Source organism: Rosa rugosa, chromosome 5 (assembly GCF_958449725.1).
Source record: "Rosa rugosa chromosome 5, drRosRugo1.1, whole genome shotgun sequence".
Lineage (NCBI taxonomy): Eukaryota > Viridiplantae > Streptophyta > Magnoliopsida > Rosales > Rosaceae > Rosa > Rosa rugosa.
This window is the reverse complement of record NC_084824.1, coordinates 53191775-53211984: the sequence shown is the minus strand read 5'-3', so window position 1 is coordinate 53211984 and position 20210 is coordinate 53191775. Positions and strand designations below refer to the sequence as shown.

Here is a 20210-nt window from a genome sequence, read left to right as displayed (position 1 = left end):
CTTTCTCCCTCTCTCATCCTCACGGCCCAGATTCTCAGTGCCCGCTGATGATCTTTGTCGGCGTCGTAGCCGTCCTCGTCGGTCACCCAAACCAAACCTCCTTATCTGATGGTGGCGATGTCGAAGTCGTCGTCTGAAACTCTCTCTCACTCTTGCTCGCCGGCGACTGATCATCAGAGCAATCCTTGCTGCTTCTGCGGCGGCGAAGGCGATGAGCTCGTTGTCAATGGCATCGACGATCGGAGCGTACACCATTCCTCTGATTCGCAGTGAAAACCCCAAACCCATCGGAAATCGGCGACTCTGATTCGCAATCGAACTCGGAATCCTGATCAAATTCAGTTTCTTCAGAACAGCCACTCGATCCAGACCATTTTTTTTTTTTCGGTATCTTGAGATTGCAATGTAACTGTGGGGTTTGTTTGATGGTCTACTGGGGGCCAGTAGACACATTATTGGCCCCCAGTAGACTTTGATACGAGGGACAGGGATCACTATAGTGTGGTGTTTTGATAAGTTACCTGTTGTTTTCTGTGTATTAAAGTCAAATTATATGTGAATCCTACAAAACGGTGCATTTTTGGTGGTCTATTGGGAGGCAGTAGAGACATAGTATTTCTATTGCCCACCAATAGACCAACATAGTACACTACATTTCCACACTATAAACACAAATAAACGTATCAGCTATCAAAAACATAATTCCCACAAATAATAACATTGTGTCAATAGCTTATTGGGGGGCAATAATATGATTATTGGAGGGTAATAATATGATTATTGGGGGAGAGGAAAAAAATGGGCCAACGTGAAAATCAAGGAGAGTGATTGGAGATTTCGATTGGAGGAAATCAAGGGAGATTTTTAAGGGCAAAAAGATATTCTTGGAGGAGTTAATTATGTGTTGCCGTAAAAAGCCAAGAGAGAAACAAGGAAATAACGTGGAAAATCAAGGTGATTGACGCCACACAAGGAATGATATGCATAGAGATTTTCAAGGGAGAATTTTAAGGAAAGAAGAAGTCCAAAACAAGTCTAGGTTCATCCTACAATTCCTAAAAGAATTTTGGCCGAAAATAAAGAAGAAAATCAGAATTAATTCATGGATATTTCGGCAAGAATATATGCAAAAAATTATGGACTTATTTTGGATCTTTATGATTGGTTGGATGACACAACAAAGGTGACATGGCAGTCTGTGATTGGTCGAAGCTATGATTATTGGGAGGCAATAATATGATTATTTGGGGCAATAATATGGTTACTGGGTATTATTGGGGGGCAATAAATTCAGCCGCCGGAATCCGGTCACTAGTCCGGTAGCCGGATTCGAGATTTCGGCGACTATTTACCGGATTCCAGTGATCCGTTGCCAGAATCCGGTCGCCGGAGTCCGGTCACCGGAGTTCGCAGCTACCACTGGTCACCGGAGCTTAGCAAGGTGGAGGATGACTTCTCTCTCTAAGTGAGAAAGAAGGAGAGGGCAAAAAAGTCTCAAAAATAAATAAAAAGAATTTAAAAAGAATTAATTGGGTAAAGGGGAAATAATCCCTTAGAGTGTTTTGGGTAAATGGGGTTTTTAAACTCTTCGTTGTGTAAGTGGGCAATTGTTAAGCTGAAATTGGGTAAATGATCATTTCCCCTTAAATATAACCATTGTGTAGTTACTACAATGGTGTATTTCTCTAGGGCATTCCTGATTATCCTCTCAGATATTTCATCAATACTGCTATCACACAAGAATGCAGTTAGTTTTTGAGCTGCATCTTCGAGCTCCCTCCAAGTTTCCTGGTTATCAGCACTATCAAGAGTCTTGTTAAAAGTCTCCTTGACCGCATCAAAAAAGCTATCTACATCCAATTCTATGACTCTAATTTAGTAGCCGATTTTCCAGGTTTTCGAGATGAACGACTTCAAATATGCCTTTACAGAAAACCACATACGAATATCACCTTTCCATCATTTCAAAACTATTAAGAGGTCATTCTAACAGGGCAAAAATAGTATTCAAATAATTTCATCAACAGAAGTGTCAACTTCATTACTGAACAATTTCATCAACAGTAGAAACAGCTGCAGAAATGACATTTACTGAACAATTTCATCAACATTCACTAACATTAAACATTTAAACCCATTATTTCTAAAAAGTTAATAGGTAATTCTGACAGGATACAAAGCCCAAAACTTCTAAAACCTCACAAAAGTGGCAACTCCATTATTGAACAACTCCAGCAAAACTCACTGCATCATTTACCCATTTTAAGAAAGAAAATTACGGATCTTTTCGTGTTTAATTATCGTTTTCTTTCCAAATTACTATGAAATTGTAACTTAACACAAGCTTAACCATTAACAGAGCAAAAGCACTCACATTTTCTGATCAAACAGCTTGTCTGCAATTTTCTTGCTCCTGAATTCTTCAACCTCTGAATTTTCGTTTTCCCGCTCAAACAGGAATTGGGTAATAGCTCTAACATAAATGTATGCCCTTTCTTATATAAAGAGAGCCACATTGTGAAGGCACCCCCCTCGTAGGCTCTCGTCATTGAGGTCATCCCTCTCGGAGGCTCGTCAAGTGAACGAGTTTTGGGATTTTCGTTTAGCAGAATTGACTTTATTTCATCTAGTGATGGAAAAAGGGCCAGGTCGGGCCATTTGAAGCTGGTCTCTTTATGTTCCATGCTGTGTTCGGACCGACTTATTTAATAATGTACTCGGGCTCGTGCCGACCAATTTTCTTGTTCGTTTAAGTCTGGTTTAGTATCGTGTCTGGCCATATATCGTAACTATTTAGAAAAATAAAATAAATAAATCTCCAATACTTTTTCTAATCTTAATTTTCTAAGAATAATTTCCTAACGGTTTTTATATTCAACTATTTTTGAATCAAATTAAATCGATTTATCATTCATTTCAAGCCAGAATGACCGATACATACCCTTCCGCTGCCATCAACAAGACAATAGACAAACAAGACGTACGTTGTGGGGGCACATAGAAATAGATCTACTCAGTGAGCATCTAGCGTTTACTAATTTCTAGTAAGCCTATTACACTATGAAGCATAAACATATAGTACATAGACCCACTACCAACATAACAAACATATATGTGATTAATGGGGTCATTCCTTATGGATCCCAAAGACGAAACCCTAGAGGACCAGAGCCCATTAGTTTGGTCCAATTTTTATGCCCAAGTCCAAAATGCATTTCTATCTGTTTTGGGCACCTAAAGCCCATTTGACTTCGACACCCAATCTAATTTGGGCCACAAAAGTGATATGGGCACCCAACCCAAATTAGGTCTTCCCCCTCCTGCATCGATCAGAATCGCAGCAAAACTGTCGCTGCATGTTAGGGATGCAAGCCACTCTGTCTTCAAACCTTTAGGCAGACAACCTCTCTCGCAGGTTGAAGCACCTAAATTGTCCCAGCCACCTCTTCTTGGAGTACATAGCTTCATGCCACCACCATCGTGAAGCCTATCGTCGTCATCCATTGGGAACTGAAATCTTACCCTTTCCATGAACATATCGCTTACATCTCCATTGCCTTTGTCCAGTTTAAACCGATCCTCGTTGGCAATTTCAGCCCTTCACATGGCTTGAGCCTTGCTTTACTTGGTCGAATTCAACTCGAATCCTAACCAGCGTCCTCCCCATTTAACAAACTCTGACGCTAGAGTCCGGCGACCGCAAATATCCACTCCTCTCCAAAGATTGGAGAGGAAGTCCTAATGAGAGCTCTTCGAATGAAGTCGACGTTGGATCACCGCGAGAAGATAGCGAGAGGTAGTGAGAGAGAGAGAGAGAGAGAGAGAGAGAGAGAGTCCACTTGATATTAGCACCGACCGACATTACTTAGACACCCAGCCAAGGCGTTAGGGTTTGATAAAATTTAGAAGATCGAGGATCCGTCGCATATCGGGTATTGTTTGTTAAAATAATATTTTATATTCCACTATAAGAAAGAAAGATGGAAAGAAAGATTTAGTATCATTTTTTTTCCTCAATTCTATAATTATATCATTATGAGATTAATCTACTTTAACATACATATATATAATGAATTTTTCTATACGGACCTCCAAATTTTCGCATTTGACCTCTCTTGATTTTGAGTTTTTTTTTTTTTTTTTTGATCAGGTGAAATAGCATTCATTAAACTGCAATTACAACGTTGCCGCAATTATAGCACCCAAAAACGGGCTTACAATTGAGTAAAGCAGCAACTAGTACTGCACAAACTTACTCTGAAGACACTAAATTGAATTGTCAATGAATTCAACGACGAAGACTGAAAAGGATGGCTAATCGAAGTAACAAGGCCAAAATAAGTAGCATTGTCGGGGATGGGGTCAAGCCACAATAGATAACTATAGGGCGGGCCATCCCAGAATCTCCCGGAAACGTCAGCACAGGCTGATAATAAGATGCGCGGCCAAAAGCCGGCAAAAGACTGGATCCTAGTAACCCAAAACCAACCATCCAACTCAAACCATTCGTCAGAATCCATGACAACTACCCTAACGAGTAGGGACTTATTGACACTGCAGGAAACAGAAAAACACAAACCAAACAAAACTAGACGTAAATAGAGGCCCAAATAGCCAGGCCCAAACACAAAGGCCCGGCCCAACCACCACTCCCAGCAAGACTCCAGTGCCACAATCCACCAAGGAAGCACCGCGATCCACCAAGGCTGCCACCGACAAATCGTGCCCCGCCGGCAAATCACACCACGCCGAAGACCCACTTCACCCGCTGCACCTGCACCGTCGCTTCCCCACCACTCCTGCCGCTCCACCACCAGCGTCAGATCCCCAAGACCAGCGCTCCCCTGCCAGCCTGTCCTCGCCTGCTGCCGTAGACCCAAACACCCAAAACCCATGGATCTGCGAAAGGACCCGAAAGCAAACAACAAAGGATCGCCGTTGATCCACCGATCCGCAACAGCAAACAGTAGAACCCGCCACACCTTCCGACCGGCGCAAGACGCCTCCCCAATCCGACTAAGACCCAACGCTGGACCGGTCTCAATTAGGGCCGGCTCTGAAGGTGTGCAATGAGTGCGACAGCACAGGCCCCCAAATGTGAGAGGGCCCCAATTTCTTTTTTTGCATGTTTTATATTTACACATATTAGGCCCCAGCAAACAAACCTATATATTCTTTTCTTCTTTCTGCGTTCAATTTTTTTATTCTTTGCTACATTCTGTCGTTCACATGTGATTGAGAGGGGCCAATTTTTGTTTTTTATAGCTTTATTTTAAATAAATAAATATTAAAAGCTAAATAATATGGAAGAGGCCCATCCGGCCAAAAGAATATCTCTCCTTGTTTTTAGCAATATGTCTCTCTCGTCTCATCAATTCCATCCGTCCAAAACCTCTCCACTTTTTTTTTGTTTCTTTTGTGTTCTGTCTCTCTCCCAAACTCCCCTCCTCAATTCCATTTGATTCTCATCGACCTGGCGACCTCAGTACCTCAATACTCAGCCGCTCAGGTATGATTTTTTGATTTGTGATTTACAAATAAATTAATGTTTGCTTTAGTATTCCTAATGGTTTAATTTGGTTTCAAATTGTAAAGGTAGTGGTTGTTTAGCAATTTTCTGGGATTCTAAGAATTGAGAAAATTGGAGAAGGAGTGGTCAGCGGACTGCGGACTCAGAGTCTCATCTCAGTCATCCGAGTCTTTGATCTTCAAGAAATCAGGTTCTCTTATTTACATTCATTTGCTTCTTGTCTCAAGAAAGATTAAATGGACTTGCTTTGATTTCTATTGAGAATGAATATCTTGGAAAAATCAATTACGATAAGCTAATTGATGATTCTGCAGCTAAGAAGGCAAGGAGATGGATTTTCAAATGAATATCAATCAGTACTGATGGAAGAATGTATTATTTTGAGGGTTTTAGATGAAGCATCTTTTTGTAATATTTTTTGTTGCAAACTTTACACTTGTATTGAGTATTTAGCCTCTATTGTAGGCTCATCTAATGAGCTATCATTGATCATTGTTGGCTATTTGATTTTATATGGTGAGTTTGTTCAAGTATAAATATAAAACTAAAGCTTGGAGGGCCACATTTTAAGTTTCGCACAGGGCCTCCGAAAAGTTTGAGACGGCTCTGGTCTCAATCCCCAGCCACGCCACAGATGCAGCCACCTCACCTTCCTCCATCCCTGAGCCAGGCCTTCGCCCAAGAACCACGCCGCAAGCCCCTGTAAACATCCTATCCCGGACCGGAATGCAGCGGCAAGGGCGCCGGCTGCGTCCGGCCGGGAGAGAGCACTCTCGATCTCCTCTGGTTTTGTCTCCGCGCGTGAGGCGCGTTCTCTCCCTCACTCTCCCTCTAAGATTCTTTAATTTTACCATGTTCTTGATTTTGAGTTATCAAATTATTTATTTATCTTAATATAAAATTATGATTTTATTCAAAAAAAAAATTATGATTATGGCCAACAAATCACAGGCAAAAATTATTTCTCTACACCTCCTAATCTATACTATTATTAAGATAAGAGAGTTTGTCAGTCAAAACTAAATTTTTTTACCAAGTTAACCTTTATATATTAAAATACTGTGAAATATAATTAATCAATAGGGATAATATAGTAAATTGCAAAATAAAAAATAAAAGAATAAAAATATAAATTAAAAAAATTAGAAAATGTGGTAGTTGTACAAAAAGTTTTCCCACTACCTTTAACTTCTCTCCACACACATAGTGAGTGGGTCCTGCTAGTTTAAATAACATAAACCTATTTGCATGTCTTCATCTAATTAATGCAATGATCGCTTACTAAATTATCAATATGGTAAACATGTGACGGATATAAGTACTTGAACGTTTAATTCACTCAGATCGATTAGAGAGTCACGAGTCACACCAATTTACAAAGGTGTCAATTCAGGGCTGAAAAAGAGAAAATCACCGATGGAGTTCAATACTTGGCTCTCCCATGCACAAGCATTGTAGTATTTCACTTTGATTAGGGATTAGTCTTGTTTATTTTTTTGTTACTCTAGTGTTGTTGGTTTATGTAGCAGCAACTGCAAGTACCACTATGAGTCTGTTTTCACAGAATGAATGAAGCTAATATACGTTTTTGTTCTTCTTGTGTGTTTTTGTTCCATGGGTCTGTATCAATTAGTATCTTTTCTTCTTAAATGAGATATGTACACCGTCCCATACAATCTAATTTACTTTCAAGAATATAAAAAGGTATAGGGGTATTTGTATTCTAATTTTGGAAATACTATTGTTTGAACCAATATTTGGCAAGGCTCACATGGCAGATAGGTAGGTCTGACCTACAAAGCGTAATGAATGACCGCGGCTAAATTAAAGATTTACAAAGTTGATTATCAACTTTATGGTAGAAGATAACGTGTTCGGAGAACCGTTACTGAGATCAAATGACTCACAAGGCCTAATGAATGACGTCCACGGCCAATTAGCCGCGGCACGTTAAATGTTTATTGTCAAATTTATGACAGAAGATAACGTGTGCAGAGAGCCGTTATTAAATCAGGAGAGATCAAATGAATCACAAGGCGTAATGATTGACCGCGGACCCACAAGTCATAATGAATGACTGCGGCTAAACATCAAAGAGGTTGATTGTCAGGAGAAACGTTACCAAAGTTTGGGGCAATTAACTTGAATGAGCATCAGCGGGTGTTATTGCCGATCATCAGTTACAAGACCTGATTGATTGCTCATGAAAGAATCAATCATTGATAACGTCAAAAATATCACAAACATGAATACTGTTCTATTTGTAATCAATGCGGTCTTAGTTGTAAAGGCTGAGATTGCTTCTTTTCCTTCATTTAGTAGTTTAATTTCACTATAAAAAGGACCATAGAATTCATTGTTAGGGGTCCTCGACCAAACGCTCTACGCGATTACTCAAATTTTATCTCAATACATTTCAACAATTCAGCAACACTTATCAATTTTTTACGTGTTTATCTTATGGCTTTCTTTATCGGTATTTATCTTTCCTGCACTTTACATTATCGGTCTTTACATTCCAGCAATTTATCTTTTTGCTGTTCATTTTGCTGCACTTTATTCCCTGCGATTTACATCCTTGTTCTTTGTCTTCCTGCACTTTATTTGTTGCACTTTTACATTACTGCACTTTCGTTTGTGCTATTTATTTTCTGTTGTTTACTTTACGTCATTTACTTTATACAAAATCACAAAAAGAATTATCATCACTTCACTTTCACCTTAATCACTGAGTTACACAGCACTACGGCTAGGTAAGGCCGATCCGTGCTAAAGTCCTTGCATTCAAGGCAGAGAGAACCCCGCGGCCGAGATCGATCCTTCCTCGGCCCACAACTATTAGCTATGCATGTAGTAGAACAAAATGGTTCAAATGCTCTGTTTCGAATTTCAAAGTTAGATCTTATAATATGGTTGAGAAACTAGGCCTAGGCTATGTGTATAACTGAAGGGACTAAATCTTTCCAGTACTGTACTTTCCATGCTGATCTATTTCCTGTAGTCTATTTTGTGCATGGCATTAACTGTAGTGTATCTTCTCATTCTGACTATGCATGACTTGTGTATTATGGCTTAGATCTATTGAATTGATTCTAGAACAACTTAATCTCTTGCTCATCAGTGACCTTCGAATGAGTTTAACAGGTGTCCTCGATCCCATTATAGGTTTGAGTCACACAATTAATGTCTACTTGGATATTCGTCAGCATATATATATACAGATCCTATCCAGAGCGAGGCCTCGCTCTGAAATTTCAGAGTGAGGTTAGGGTTTATGGTCACTTTTCAGTCGCATATCCACATCTCAACCGTTCAGTTTTTAGGTACTAATGTATAGATCATCTCTGTAAAATTTCTGCCAAATTGATGGTCTTTAAGGTCTCTAACTCGCTTAAACCAATGGACGAACTGAATCTGTCCAACTTGAACCGTACTAGCTTTAAGGCAATTATCAACGCCTTAACGACTATCAATTTGGCTGAAATTTTGTAGAGATGATCTATACATTAGTACCTAAAAATTGAATGGTTGAGATGTGGATATGCGACCGAAAAGTGACCCTAAACCCTAACCTCGCTCTGGATAGGATCTGTATATATATATATATATATATATATATCCAATTCACGAGTCACACACTTGCTTCCAGAGGGGTACTAATGAAAGCCAGATTATCTAGTCACTTTGGCTTATCATTTGTCTTTGAAGTCTGTAATATAACTGTTTTGAGAGATGAGCTAGGGTGGGTTCATACATTCATGTATGAGCCTAGTTTTGAAAAGTTTTGTTGAACTGAATGATGTATGAGCCTAGTTTTGAAAAGTTTTGTTGAACTGAATGAGCTTTCAAGTTTATAGGATACACCCGCCCCATCAGTTACCAGGATCTTCTCATTGTAGAAGGATGAATTGGCGCGTAGCCTCAATTTCTACATATGATAGGAAAACAATGACTAGCAACTGTAATTGCCACTGGATTTTACAAAACAAAGGTGAGGTTCGCAATCGGCGACTATGAAAGAAAACATGTCAGAGGCTATAGCGATTACAGTTGAGAAATGGCGAGAGCGGATTTACATCTTGATTCTCAGAAAAATTATTTTATAATCCTAAATCCCACGTGCATGCGGTTCGAGCTAATATCATCAATGCACGCAATAACAACTTATTGTTGATTGGTCATTCAATATAATTTTTTGCACCCCAACAATAATGAAACTCACAAAAATAACTCAATTCAATTGGCCTAAATCACCACACAACAATTCCACGTAATAATTACTCGATTCTCTCATTTAAGCAATTATATCCGATTTGAAATTTACAATCTCAAACTGAAACCGAAACTGAAACCAGAACCAAGCAAGGTTTGATTCAGCATTCGTTGGCTTAGTTTCTATTGAGGTATTTTTCAGTTTTCGGGTTTTATATCTCAATAAAAAAAACAAATTTAAAAAAAAAAACCTCCAAATTTTTTTTTTTCCTCTAAATCTTAAAATCCCTCACAGAACATTTTTGTTTTCATTTTTATTTTATTATTTAAAAGTTATCAAACTAGCGCTCGGCTCAGAGGCAGTAAAACTCAACAAAGTTGGCAAGAGTTTTAACTAGTGTTTCCTTCCCAAAACTCACAGAGAGAGAGAGAGAGAGAGAGCCACAACACAATGCCCTCAGCTCCAATTCTCCTATCCCTCTTCTTCATTTTCCTCTCTGCATATTCCCACATCTTCCTCCACCCAGCTCTCGCCGATGGCGTCACTCCCGAGGAGGCTAAGCAGCTCAGGGACGAGGTACCCTTCTCCAATCATCCCCTAAACTACAATCTATTTAATTAGGGTTTTCTTTCAATTTGGTATTGCTTGATTTCACTGCCCTATTACTTTGAGTGATCTGACATTGGGGTTTATGTAGTCTCAGCTTGATTGCTACTTGAAAAAGCTGTGGAATTTGTACTGATTAGAGTAAATTGGAGCCCTTTCGGTTCTGGGAATTTCAAATTTGTGTAAGATAGGCGATCTTTTGACAGCTCAGTATCATGTATAAAGTTTTGATCTTTAATAAAATTTTAGTAAAAACTTTGGGATATGAGAATGCAGTGCTCAGTAGAATGTAGAAAGTTTTAATCTTGAATAAAATTTTAGTAAAACTTTGGGATATGAGGATGCAATGCTCAGTATGATGTAGAAAGTTTTAATCTTTAATTAAATTTTAGTACAAGTTTCGGATATGAGGATGCTGTGTTTCTGGGATTCGGCATGTTCTGGATCTTATCTCAAAATCGGCAGTTCACATTCTCTATAAAGTTTAGAATTTTATTACTGGTTCTTCTATTTCCCTTAGGATTATAGCCCTCTATAGAATAAGCTCTGTCACCAAGGAAAGAGAGTTGGGTGTTTTGGAAACAAGATGGTATTGTCTCAGAGTTCATGTTGTGTTGGTATTTGGTGTCAAGCATCGAGATCTTAGGAGACGATCCTTCTTGGAATTCTCTTTTTGAGAATGAGGAAGTTTGGAGTGTAGGCTGCAAGTACATTAAGCAAAGTAGCTTTAATCTATATTTACTTACGTATCTATATAGTTTTGTATTTCTTGTAAAGTTGTTGTTTTCTTCTTACAACATTGTTTTTAAATAACTTGGCAATATGTACTTTTCATTGTAGGTCAGGGAAATGTTTTATCATGCATTTAATGGTTACATGGACCATGCTTTCCCACTTGATGAATTAAGGCCTCATTCTTGTGGGGGTGAAGATAGCCTCGGTGGATATGCCCTAACTTTGGTAATACAAATCACAAATTCTTATTTTCAATTATTTCATTTTGTACTACTGCGATCTTGTTTTTAATGTTTGTATTCTTAAACTGTTGTGCAATGCGTCTGTCATTTTGTTGTCACAGATTGACGCTTTAGACACACTAGCTTTACTTGGTGATCGGGACCGCTTTGCTGCCTCTGTTGAATGGATTGGTAAAAACCTTCAGTTTAATATAGTGAGTATAGTATTTGTCTTTCTTATCAGTTATCACTCCTTGTAGATATCTATCTGCTCCTCTCTTATTAATGGTTTCTGAATTGCTGTTTTAAATATAAGATTTTAATGTTGTGTTTTGGCTTATATGCATGAATCGCATTAAAGTTTTTTAATTTTATTTATTTGTTTATTTATTTTATTAGTATTTGGATATAGACCTAATTTCTTGTTTTCTGGAAGATATCTCATTAGTTTAGTTGAGAACATTGTGTTCAGTATTATGATCTAACTACTCCAAATTAAGGTTATACCAAGAGGCTAGTTCTCAAGACCTGTAAAAGTTATTTTACATGATTTTGAACATGACAATTTGACTTGTTACATGTGAAATTATCTGGCGTAATATATAGTAGTGGATTGTTATTGTGAATATCTGACGTTGAATTGTTTTCCTCATGATCTTGATCTCATTGTTATTGTAGATTCTAAATATATATGTACGTATTTGCACTAGTTTAGTATCCTTATGATATTTATCCATTTATGATAGGATGGAGTTAATGTTATACATGTTACTTTGTTAGTAATGAATGACTTTGTCCATCTAACTTTGAATTGTTTGATTGTTGCAGAATAAGACAGTATCTGTTTTTGAGACTACCATCCGGGTCCTCGGGGGTTTGCTCTCCGCACATCTTATAGCAAGCGATTATGCTACGGTAACAATTAGTCGCATTTATCATTTGTTTTAATTCCATGAATTATAATTTTATGCCATGAGATAACAGGGGACTGTGCCCTTTAGAGGATATATATATATATATATATATATATATAGACACACACAGCCCTTCTTGGCTGCGGATATCCGCACCTAAGCAAAAGGTGCGGATTTCCAGTTTTTCCCCACTTTCCGATCATATTTTCACATCTTAACCGTTCAGTTTTTAGATCCTAATGTATAGATCAATTCTGCAAATTTTCAGCTAATTTGATGATCGTTAAGGCATTCAAAACTGCAATTTACCATTATAAACACGAACGGTTCCGGTTCGACAGATTCGGTTCGTTCATGTAAATTGCAGTTTTGGATGCCTTAAGATCATCAAATTGGCTGAAATTTTGTAGAGATGATCTATACATTAGGATCTAAAAACTGAACTGTTAAGATGTGAAAATATGATCGGAAAGTGGGTAAAAATGGGAAATCCGTACGTTTTGCTTAGGTGCGGATATCCGCACCTGAGCAAGGTTGTGTGTGTATATATATATATGCCATAAAGAAAAAAAAAGAGGATGGGTTAGTTGTAACGAAGGGTATATCCGTATATACCAATATAGCATTTCTTGCTTTTGCTGTCCAAGCATACTATTATGATCTAAGGTTCTTTCTTTTTATTAGTCCAGTGGAGTGCAGCGGTATAGAATCATAGAATTACGTAATTTGAAGGTCAGTATTGAATCATTCCTACACCCTTCTGTGGCAGGGCATGAGAATTCCAACATATGACAACCAGTTGCTGAACTTAGCTGAGGATCTAGGTCGACGATTGTTACCTGCATTCGACACTCCTTCAGGTGTACTTTACTTACTAGATTACCCCTTGTTGTTTAATGTACACAAAAGTCTATGCAAGATCTTTTAGGTTGAACTCTCATTATTTAGCATTCTTTATCACTCCCAATTTTTCAGAGGATTGCTCCTAATTTATGACTTTGGGTACCTGATAACATGTGTTGGTATATTCTGTTGGGAACAAGATTATGACTTATTTTACTCAAGACCAATAGTAATAAAATAAGCACAGCACAATTTATGTTGAGAAGCACAAATTGATGGCTGATCTGGAATTGAAGCTTAAGAAGGCATAAATGGTTGCTATTTTCTGTATGTTTTTTTTTTTAATGGCTGAATATTATAATTAACAAGTAAACAAGATCTCTTTGAAGTTGAGATGATTGTCTACTGGATAATAAATGTTAAACTTCGTATTACAGTTGCAAAAGCACATATTTATAGTACTGATATTCAAAATATACTTTTCAGCTTCCGAAAAAAGTATTACTGTGATTTGGTTCAGAGGAGATGCCCCTCTGGTGCCTCTCACTCCACTGGTGTGTGATGTGTTAAAGAGCAGCTCAGTTCGGATCATGTGTTGCTTTGACGCTCTGTTGCTCTATCTTTGTGTCCAGAATTATATAGGGAACTAATGTCAACTGGAATAATCCAGGCGCATGCAATGCCCTATTGTATGAGAGATATAGGTACTTGGGAGGCAAGAAAAGGGATGGTTGATGTAATGTGTCATTTTTTTGGTTGGTTTGGATGGAGAGGAACAAAAGAATCTTTGTGGAAGCTAGGGATGAGGATGTAGAACAATTGTGGGAGGGTTCAGTTTTTGGTGTCTCTTTGGGTCTCGGTCTGTCAGGCCATTATTTTCTAATGGAATGCAGCCGTGACTTAGATTTTGTTGCTTGTTTAGCTTTACTGCTTTTCTTTTTATGTTATTCAAGTGGTCACCTTGTCCTCTGTGCTGTATGTTGTGTCGTATATGCTTGTTTTTATTTTTTTTTATGTAAAGTTTTTTTCTTATATGTGAAAAAAGGTGTCCTTTCTAAGCAATCTTGCCTTGCAGGAATTCCTTTTGGATCTGTCAATCTAATGTATGGAGTTGATGAACATGAAAGCAGGGTAAGCTCTCTACTTTGTCTCTTTTATGTGCAACTTTCTTAATTCTTTAATATGCTCGGAGTCCTGACATGTATTATGACAATGAACAAGTAAATTTTCCTGTTCAAGCTAAAGCATAGTGTAGATGTAGAATCCTATCTGCAGTTGATTTATTTTGTATGTTTAATTATTTATCATATCAAGACTAGTATTTAGCTTGCTGCTTGCTGAAAATTTGAAAATTCAAACCTGGTTTATTTAGATTACATCAACAGCTGGCGGTGGGACTTTGAGTTTGGAATTTGGAGTGCTCAGCCGATTGACAAATGATCCCAGTAAGTAGTAGCTACCTTTTCTTCGCTCCAGTAGTTTTATCCTTCTATCTTGACTGGACTCTTGGCTTCTAGTTGTCTTCTTAAAGTGCCTGCTCTTGGGCTTCACTGACAGATTAATATGCATTTTATCGCAGCCTTTTATGGCCAAAGTTTATATTAAAGCCAGGTCGATATGTTATAAGCGACTTTACGTGCTTATTGTTTGGTATTGAAGTTGTAATTATGACCTCTATTCCTTCATAATTCGTCTGTAAAGAAGCTACTTGAATTAGGATATCCCACCTTAATTTCCCCATTTTTTCCTCTGTACTGTATTTGTCCTTTTTGGTTTCTATTTTTTACTTATGGAAGGGGAAGTTTACCTTTTCCATCTTCTTGTAATTGCAGTATTTGAACAAGTTACCAAGAACGCAGTGCGTGAACTTTGGGCTCGCCGTTCAAAGCTCAATTTAGTTGGTGCCCATATTAATGTTTTTACAGGTGAATGGACACAGAAGGTAACATTCCTTCTAACATGATTATGTTTAGAAACATATAAGTATGAGTCAGCACAGATCTAATATGAAGATGAATAACAATCTCTACATAGCTTCTATTGATATCAATGTAGAATTGTGAAAACTAAGCAAAGAAAAATCCATGTATGAGTCATGACTTGTAGATTCTTCATTGATTTCTGAATTTAAACAACCCTATGGCATGATGAACTGTTTCACTAAATCTTGTATATGTGACTTTCATCAGTACTGTTGGAAATCTTTGGGATGTCTATTGCTGGCGATAGTAATTAGGATATTATTTTTATTGCCTAAATCTTTGGGACCTTACAACATCGTTTCTCTACTATTAAGATTGTCAATTGTAATATAAAAGGAATTTCATTTCTAAAGGTTTTTATTGATCATTTAATCAATGTTGTTCTTCCCCCCTTTTCCATTGTAAATTAGTTTGGAGTTGTGTTTTAGATTTAGATGTTCTTCTATCTTCATTATCATAGATATAAATGTGCAAATAAGATATGGGCTAACTTGATTTTTCCAGAGTTTGAAAAGCTGAGCCTAATAACAATAGTTAATTATTGTGAAATTGAGGAATTAATGGTGGAGTAATTTCTTCTTAAGACTGATCAAGCTTCTCTGGTCTCTGGTCAGCTGTGATATACTACAAAATAATTCAGTATCTGTAATCAGACATACCATTAAGCACATGATATATGATTACATGTGGATTGATCACCCTAACCCAATACTTATGGTTTATCACTTTATCTATTATCACTGAGTGCACCTTAATATTTTGGTCATTCTGGCAAGGTGGGATTATAATCCTGCAGTCCTGCAGGGTTCCCACTGTCCCACTTAGCTGTCATACCTTCTGCACCAAATTAAACTGAGAATAATAATATCACCCTCTAGTTTGACCTTCCTAACTAGCACTGGATGTGCGGTACTAATAGGATAAATTAGTGGTTTTTTCTTTCCACCTTTTTTTTATTTGTGTTTGTACTCTCTATCCGTTTGGGTTTTTAACCACCCTCTTTCCTTTTATACTTACATTTCTTTGCTGCTTTGCAGGATGCTGGAATAGGAACTAGTATTGATTCTTTCTATGAGTATCTTCTAAAGGTGTGTAACATCAGTTGGAATTCTGAACACAAAAATGCCTGAACTACTATTTGAAACATCATTCGTCACATAATTGCCTGAACTAGTATTTGTCATGTTGGAAATAGCATTATCAGGTTCTTATGGTCGCCAAATCATATATATGCTTGTCAGTCATGACTGATACAAAAGCTCCTAGAAATAAAATCTGACAGGAAAGGGTTACTAATGTTTTGGGAGCTTTTGGGTTTAACATGACACGTCATATAAGTTATCTGCTAGATTGTTGGAAAACAGCACTCCTGTTACAGTAATATTACTTTATGGTCTTGTGACGATGAAGGCCTTTTATTTCCCTTAAAAGAAGACCTGGCTCTTAATAAATCTAGGAAGCAAAATGCTAGCCTTCTTTCTCATAGGCGATTGTCATTGTTGACTAGTTTGCAGTCTTGGTTTTCAGTACTTGGATGATCTTTTGGGTCATTTAGCTGGGAGTTAGTGGCACCTTAGTAATTTCTCATAGTTTTGGAATTACTATATTGCCCATTAATAAGATATTGAGAACCAATTGTTTTTTGTAATTATGTTAGCAAAGAAACTAGTCCAAAACTCCTAATTATTGCTATTTCACTTGGTGATGAGAAGCATGCTAGCATATCATGTTTAATTTTCATAATATGTCTTTGATCTACTTGATATTCGTCTATTCCGAGCATTTCTCTGATTTGAAGATTCTGCATGACAAATATAACTCGTGCAGGCCATATGTCTTCATAGAAAAATGACATTGAACTGTAAAATGTAAAAGACAGTATCTTTGCTGCCAGCCTAAATGTGTTCTTATAAGATCTGTAAATACATTGATATGTGAAAGGGGTGGGTTTTGTTTCTTTCTTTGTATTCTTGTTTACCATCAGTAACATCATTTCAGGCCTATCTGTTATTTGGAGATGAAGAATATCTGTACATATTTCAAGAAGCTTATGCCGCTGCTATGCACTGTCTTTATAATGATCCTTGGTAAATGCTGTAACTTTTATATCCTACCATGTTTTTGTACAGTCCCATTAACTTATTAGCACTTCAATTTAATTGTGTGTAGGTATGTAGAGGTAAATATGGATTCTGCTGCTGTTGTGTGGCCATTGTTTAACAGTTTGCAAGCATTCTGGCCAGGACTTCAGGTTTGTAATATATGACCAATTTTAAGATATATATAAATATATAATATGTATACAGTTGAGAATAGATAATCGAGAACTTGCTCGTTAGGTTTCTGTAAGATTGATTACTCTATCTTTTGGAAGGTTTTAGCTGGAGATATTGATCCTGCAATTCGAACTCATACTGCCTTCTTTAGTGTATGGAAAAGATATGGTTTCACTCCAGAAGGTTTCAATCTTGCTACATTCAGTGTTCAGGTACTATAATTAACCTTTTCTAAACCTTGATTTGATTTACTCTTATTTCAATTGTATGATTAATTTACTCTTATCAATATTTTCAACCCATATCACAGTAATGTTTTAGATTACCATATCAATTGCATCTGTAATCTTTCTACATTTATTCGTAGCATGGACAAAGAAGTTATCCGCTGCGTCCAGAGTTAATGGAGAGCACATATTGGCTCTATAAAGCTACTAGAGATCCCAAGTAAGCTCATAAACTTTAAATTTGTGGGCCCTTTTTAAGCTTTTCATTGCACATTTTACTTGGAGTGATATTAATGGAGTTTGTAAAATGTGCATTTCTATTACCTAAAAAACAGAATACCTTCAGAAAAAGGCATTTTAAATGTCTTATGTATTTCATTGTAGGTATCTTGATGCAGGACGTGAAATGGTTGCCAGCTTACAGTACAGTGCACGGTGCCCCTGTGGATATTGTCATATCTCAGATGTAGAGTTCCATAAGCAGGAAGATCATATGGAGAGTTTCTTTCTAGCCGAAACAGTAAGAACTTACATGTCAAATATCCTGTCTTCATCTTGGTTCTCTGTACAGTTTTGAAGATCATTATGGTAACAAAATTTAAATTACCTTCTCTCTGTAGCTAATACTCATGTTGGTTAATTAGAATTGACAGTAGAACCCAAATTGTTTTGGTTAAAAAATCCACTACACTAGGATAATGGATTTCCAAAAGTGTCTTATATCTATTAAGTTCTTGGGTAGAGCGGAGGTATATGAATGATATAACTAAGGTGACGAACATGTTTACAGTTAAAGCATACCTATTTTTTATCCTGGCTTTGCCTTAGCAGACTTGAGGATTTGTTTTTCTTGATAAACCTTAACATTTCTTAGTGAAATTATTATTATATTGCTCTAGGGGAAATATATAAGAAATTAAAGTAACCTATTTAGATTTTAAGATGAGCTTGAGAATGGTAGTTCTCACTTCCCTAAATATATCTTAGTGGCAACTGGCAAGGTAGTATTGGATTAGTTTCTGAACTCCTTTTTTTTTCTGCCAATATTGTACGGTTCCTATGGTTTGAATTGTGTCCTATCTTTGTGTTCATTTATCTTTTTCTTTTCTCTTATGCAACCCAATTAGGTTAAATATTTGTGGCTACTCTTTGATTTGGCTGTGGGACCTGATAACCTTGTTGATAATGGACCATACAAGTAAGTTCTTTCCACCCCTTCTGTGTTGTGCCTGACTTATTATTAAAGGTTAAGGAGCACACTTATCTTATTGCTGTATGCTGTGAAATTGCCTCTTCATACAGGTACATCTTTAGTACTGAAGGCCACCTATTGCCCGCAACCCCTGAAATATCTTTAGTGCAGGAACATTGCTCATATTTTGGGGCTTATTGTAATACTAGCAACATTAGACAGGATGCATCAGATGTTGCAACTAATCCTCTAGATAACTTACATGGAAGGGTTGGCACTGCATTACCATCTAACTCCCGTTTTTCTGATTCAACTCCTATATCAGGATTAATAAAAGTAAGAATTGCATACCATTTTCTTTTTGAACCTTTTATGCTTGTCTATTGGATTTTATTTCACTGATTTTAGTTGGCAACTAAAAGCTACCTTAAAACATAGATATTATTACATGTTTGATTAAATGGTTTTAAATAATTTAAGTCTGCAAAAGCTTGAGCATTATGAAAGTTTCACTTTTGAAGTCCATTGAAAATTTGTTCTGTCTGCAGGGGGTTTGCCCAGGACTAACTCATGGGCAAAAGTTTGGTATATCATATGTGTTACCAAGCCACAGAGCTCATGAGGATGTCTCCAGGAACCAAGGAGAGCAAACTAATGCTGAGAGCCATTCAATGGTGGTAGTGCAAAGCCAAAATTCTGATTACTCACCATCAGAAAATAAGAATTACCATGAAAAGTTGGTGGAATCGAGTGAGGGAGAATGAGCAAATGATCCACCTAAGAAATGATGATTACCCTTGCCCCTGTGCTTCTATTTTCTTCTGCTAGAAAAGTTCATTGACAAAAAAGATGATTCTAGAAAGGGTCTAGTCCAGCATGTCAAACTAATTCGGGCTGTATTATCAGGTGAAACTAGAAGCTTGGAACTGCGAGATTCTCAGCTTCAGACTTGTAAATTATGCGGCAATTGTTACAGAATTAAAATTTAGCTTTAGGGTGGAAATATAAACAGGAAGAATGAGGTTTTGCCAGAGATGCCTTGCTGGTTATACTTCCCCCCAAGACCTGAACAGCGTCTTCTGTTGGGCTCCATGTAAGTTTGGCATAGTTAGCATAATTATGTACACCATTTTTTTCTTTCATAGGTCCCAAAAGTTTGATTACAGATGGATAGGTACTCAAATAGTGAACTATTCTTGTAGATTACAGTCCAAGGTAATCATTATCTTAGAAGGTGATATACATCTTGACTTCTTGAAGACCCTGAACTCTAGGGATAGTTTACTTTCACAATTGTATTCAAAATACAATAAAAGGGCTGAATTTAGCTGATCTTACAGGGTTCCTTGTTGGGCTTATGACTGTTTGCTACTACTCATGTCTCTCATTTTGATAGGCAAAGCTGTTCAAATATAAGCTGGTAATTTATTTTTGCCCTGATACTGTGGGTCCTTTTACTGTTGGATCATAT

General features: G+C 37.2%; 1 protein-coding gene and 1 long non-coding RNA gene across 3 annotated transcripts; both read left to right on the top strand.

The window, feature by feature from the left end:
* The first annotated feature begins 5388 nt into the window (after positions 1-5388).
* LOC133708889 (uncharacterized) lies at positions 5389-6136 on the top strand. Its single transcript, XR_009846110.1, has 3 exons — positions 5389-5509; positions 5596-5720; positions 5845-6136. It is a non-coding gene; the product is annotated as an uncharacterized LOC133708889 (long non-coding RNA).
* A 3997-nt stretch (positions 6137-10133) lies between these two features.
* On the top strand, positions 10134-20097 carry LOC133710225 (alpha-mannosidase I MNS4). Of its 2 annotated transcripts, XM_062136237.1 has the most exons (18): positions 10183-10319; positions 10441-10531; positions 11190-11309; positions 11428-11520; positions 12134-12220; positions 12989-13079; positions 14138-14193; positions 14435-14507; positions 14895-15004; positions 16082-16132; positions 17043-17131; positions 17214-17295; positions 17419-17532; positions 17688-17767; positions 17932-18067; positions 18675-18745; positions 18850-19075; positions 19288-20097. In XM_062136237.1, the coding sequence occupies exons 3-18, from the start codon at positions 11199-11201 to the stop codon at positions 19501-19503; spliced, it is 1686 nt and encodes a 561-aa protein (XP_061992221.1). In that variant the 5' UTR covers positions 10183-10319; positions 10441-10531; positions 11190-11198; the 3' UTR covers positions 19504-20097. The 2 variants fall into 2 exon arrangements, with proteins under 2 accessions (XP_061992220.1, XP_061992221.1); XM_062136236.1 differs by lacking the exon at positions 10441-10531 and having other exon boundaries at positions 10134-10319.
* Positions 20098-20210: the final 113 nt, after the last annotated feature.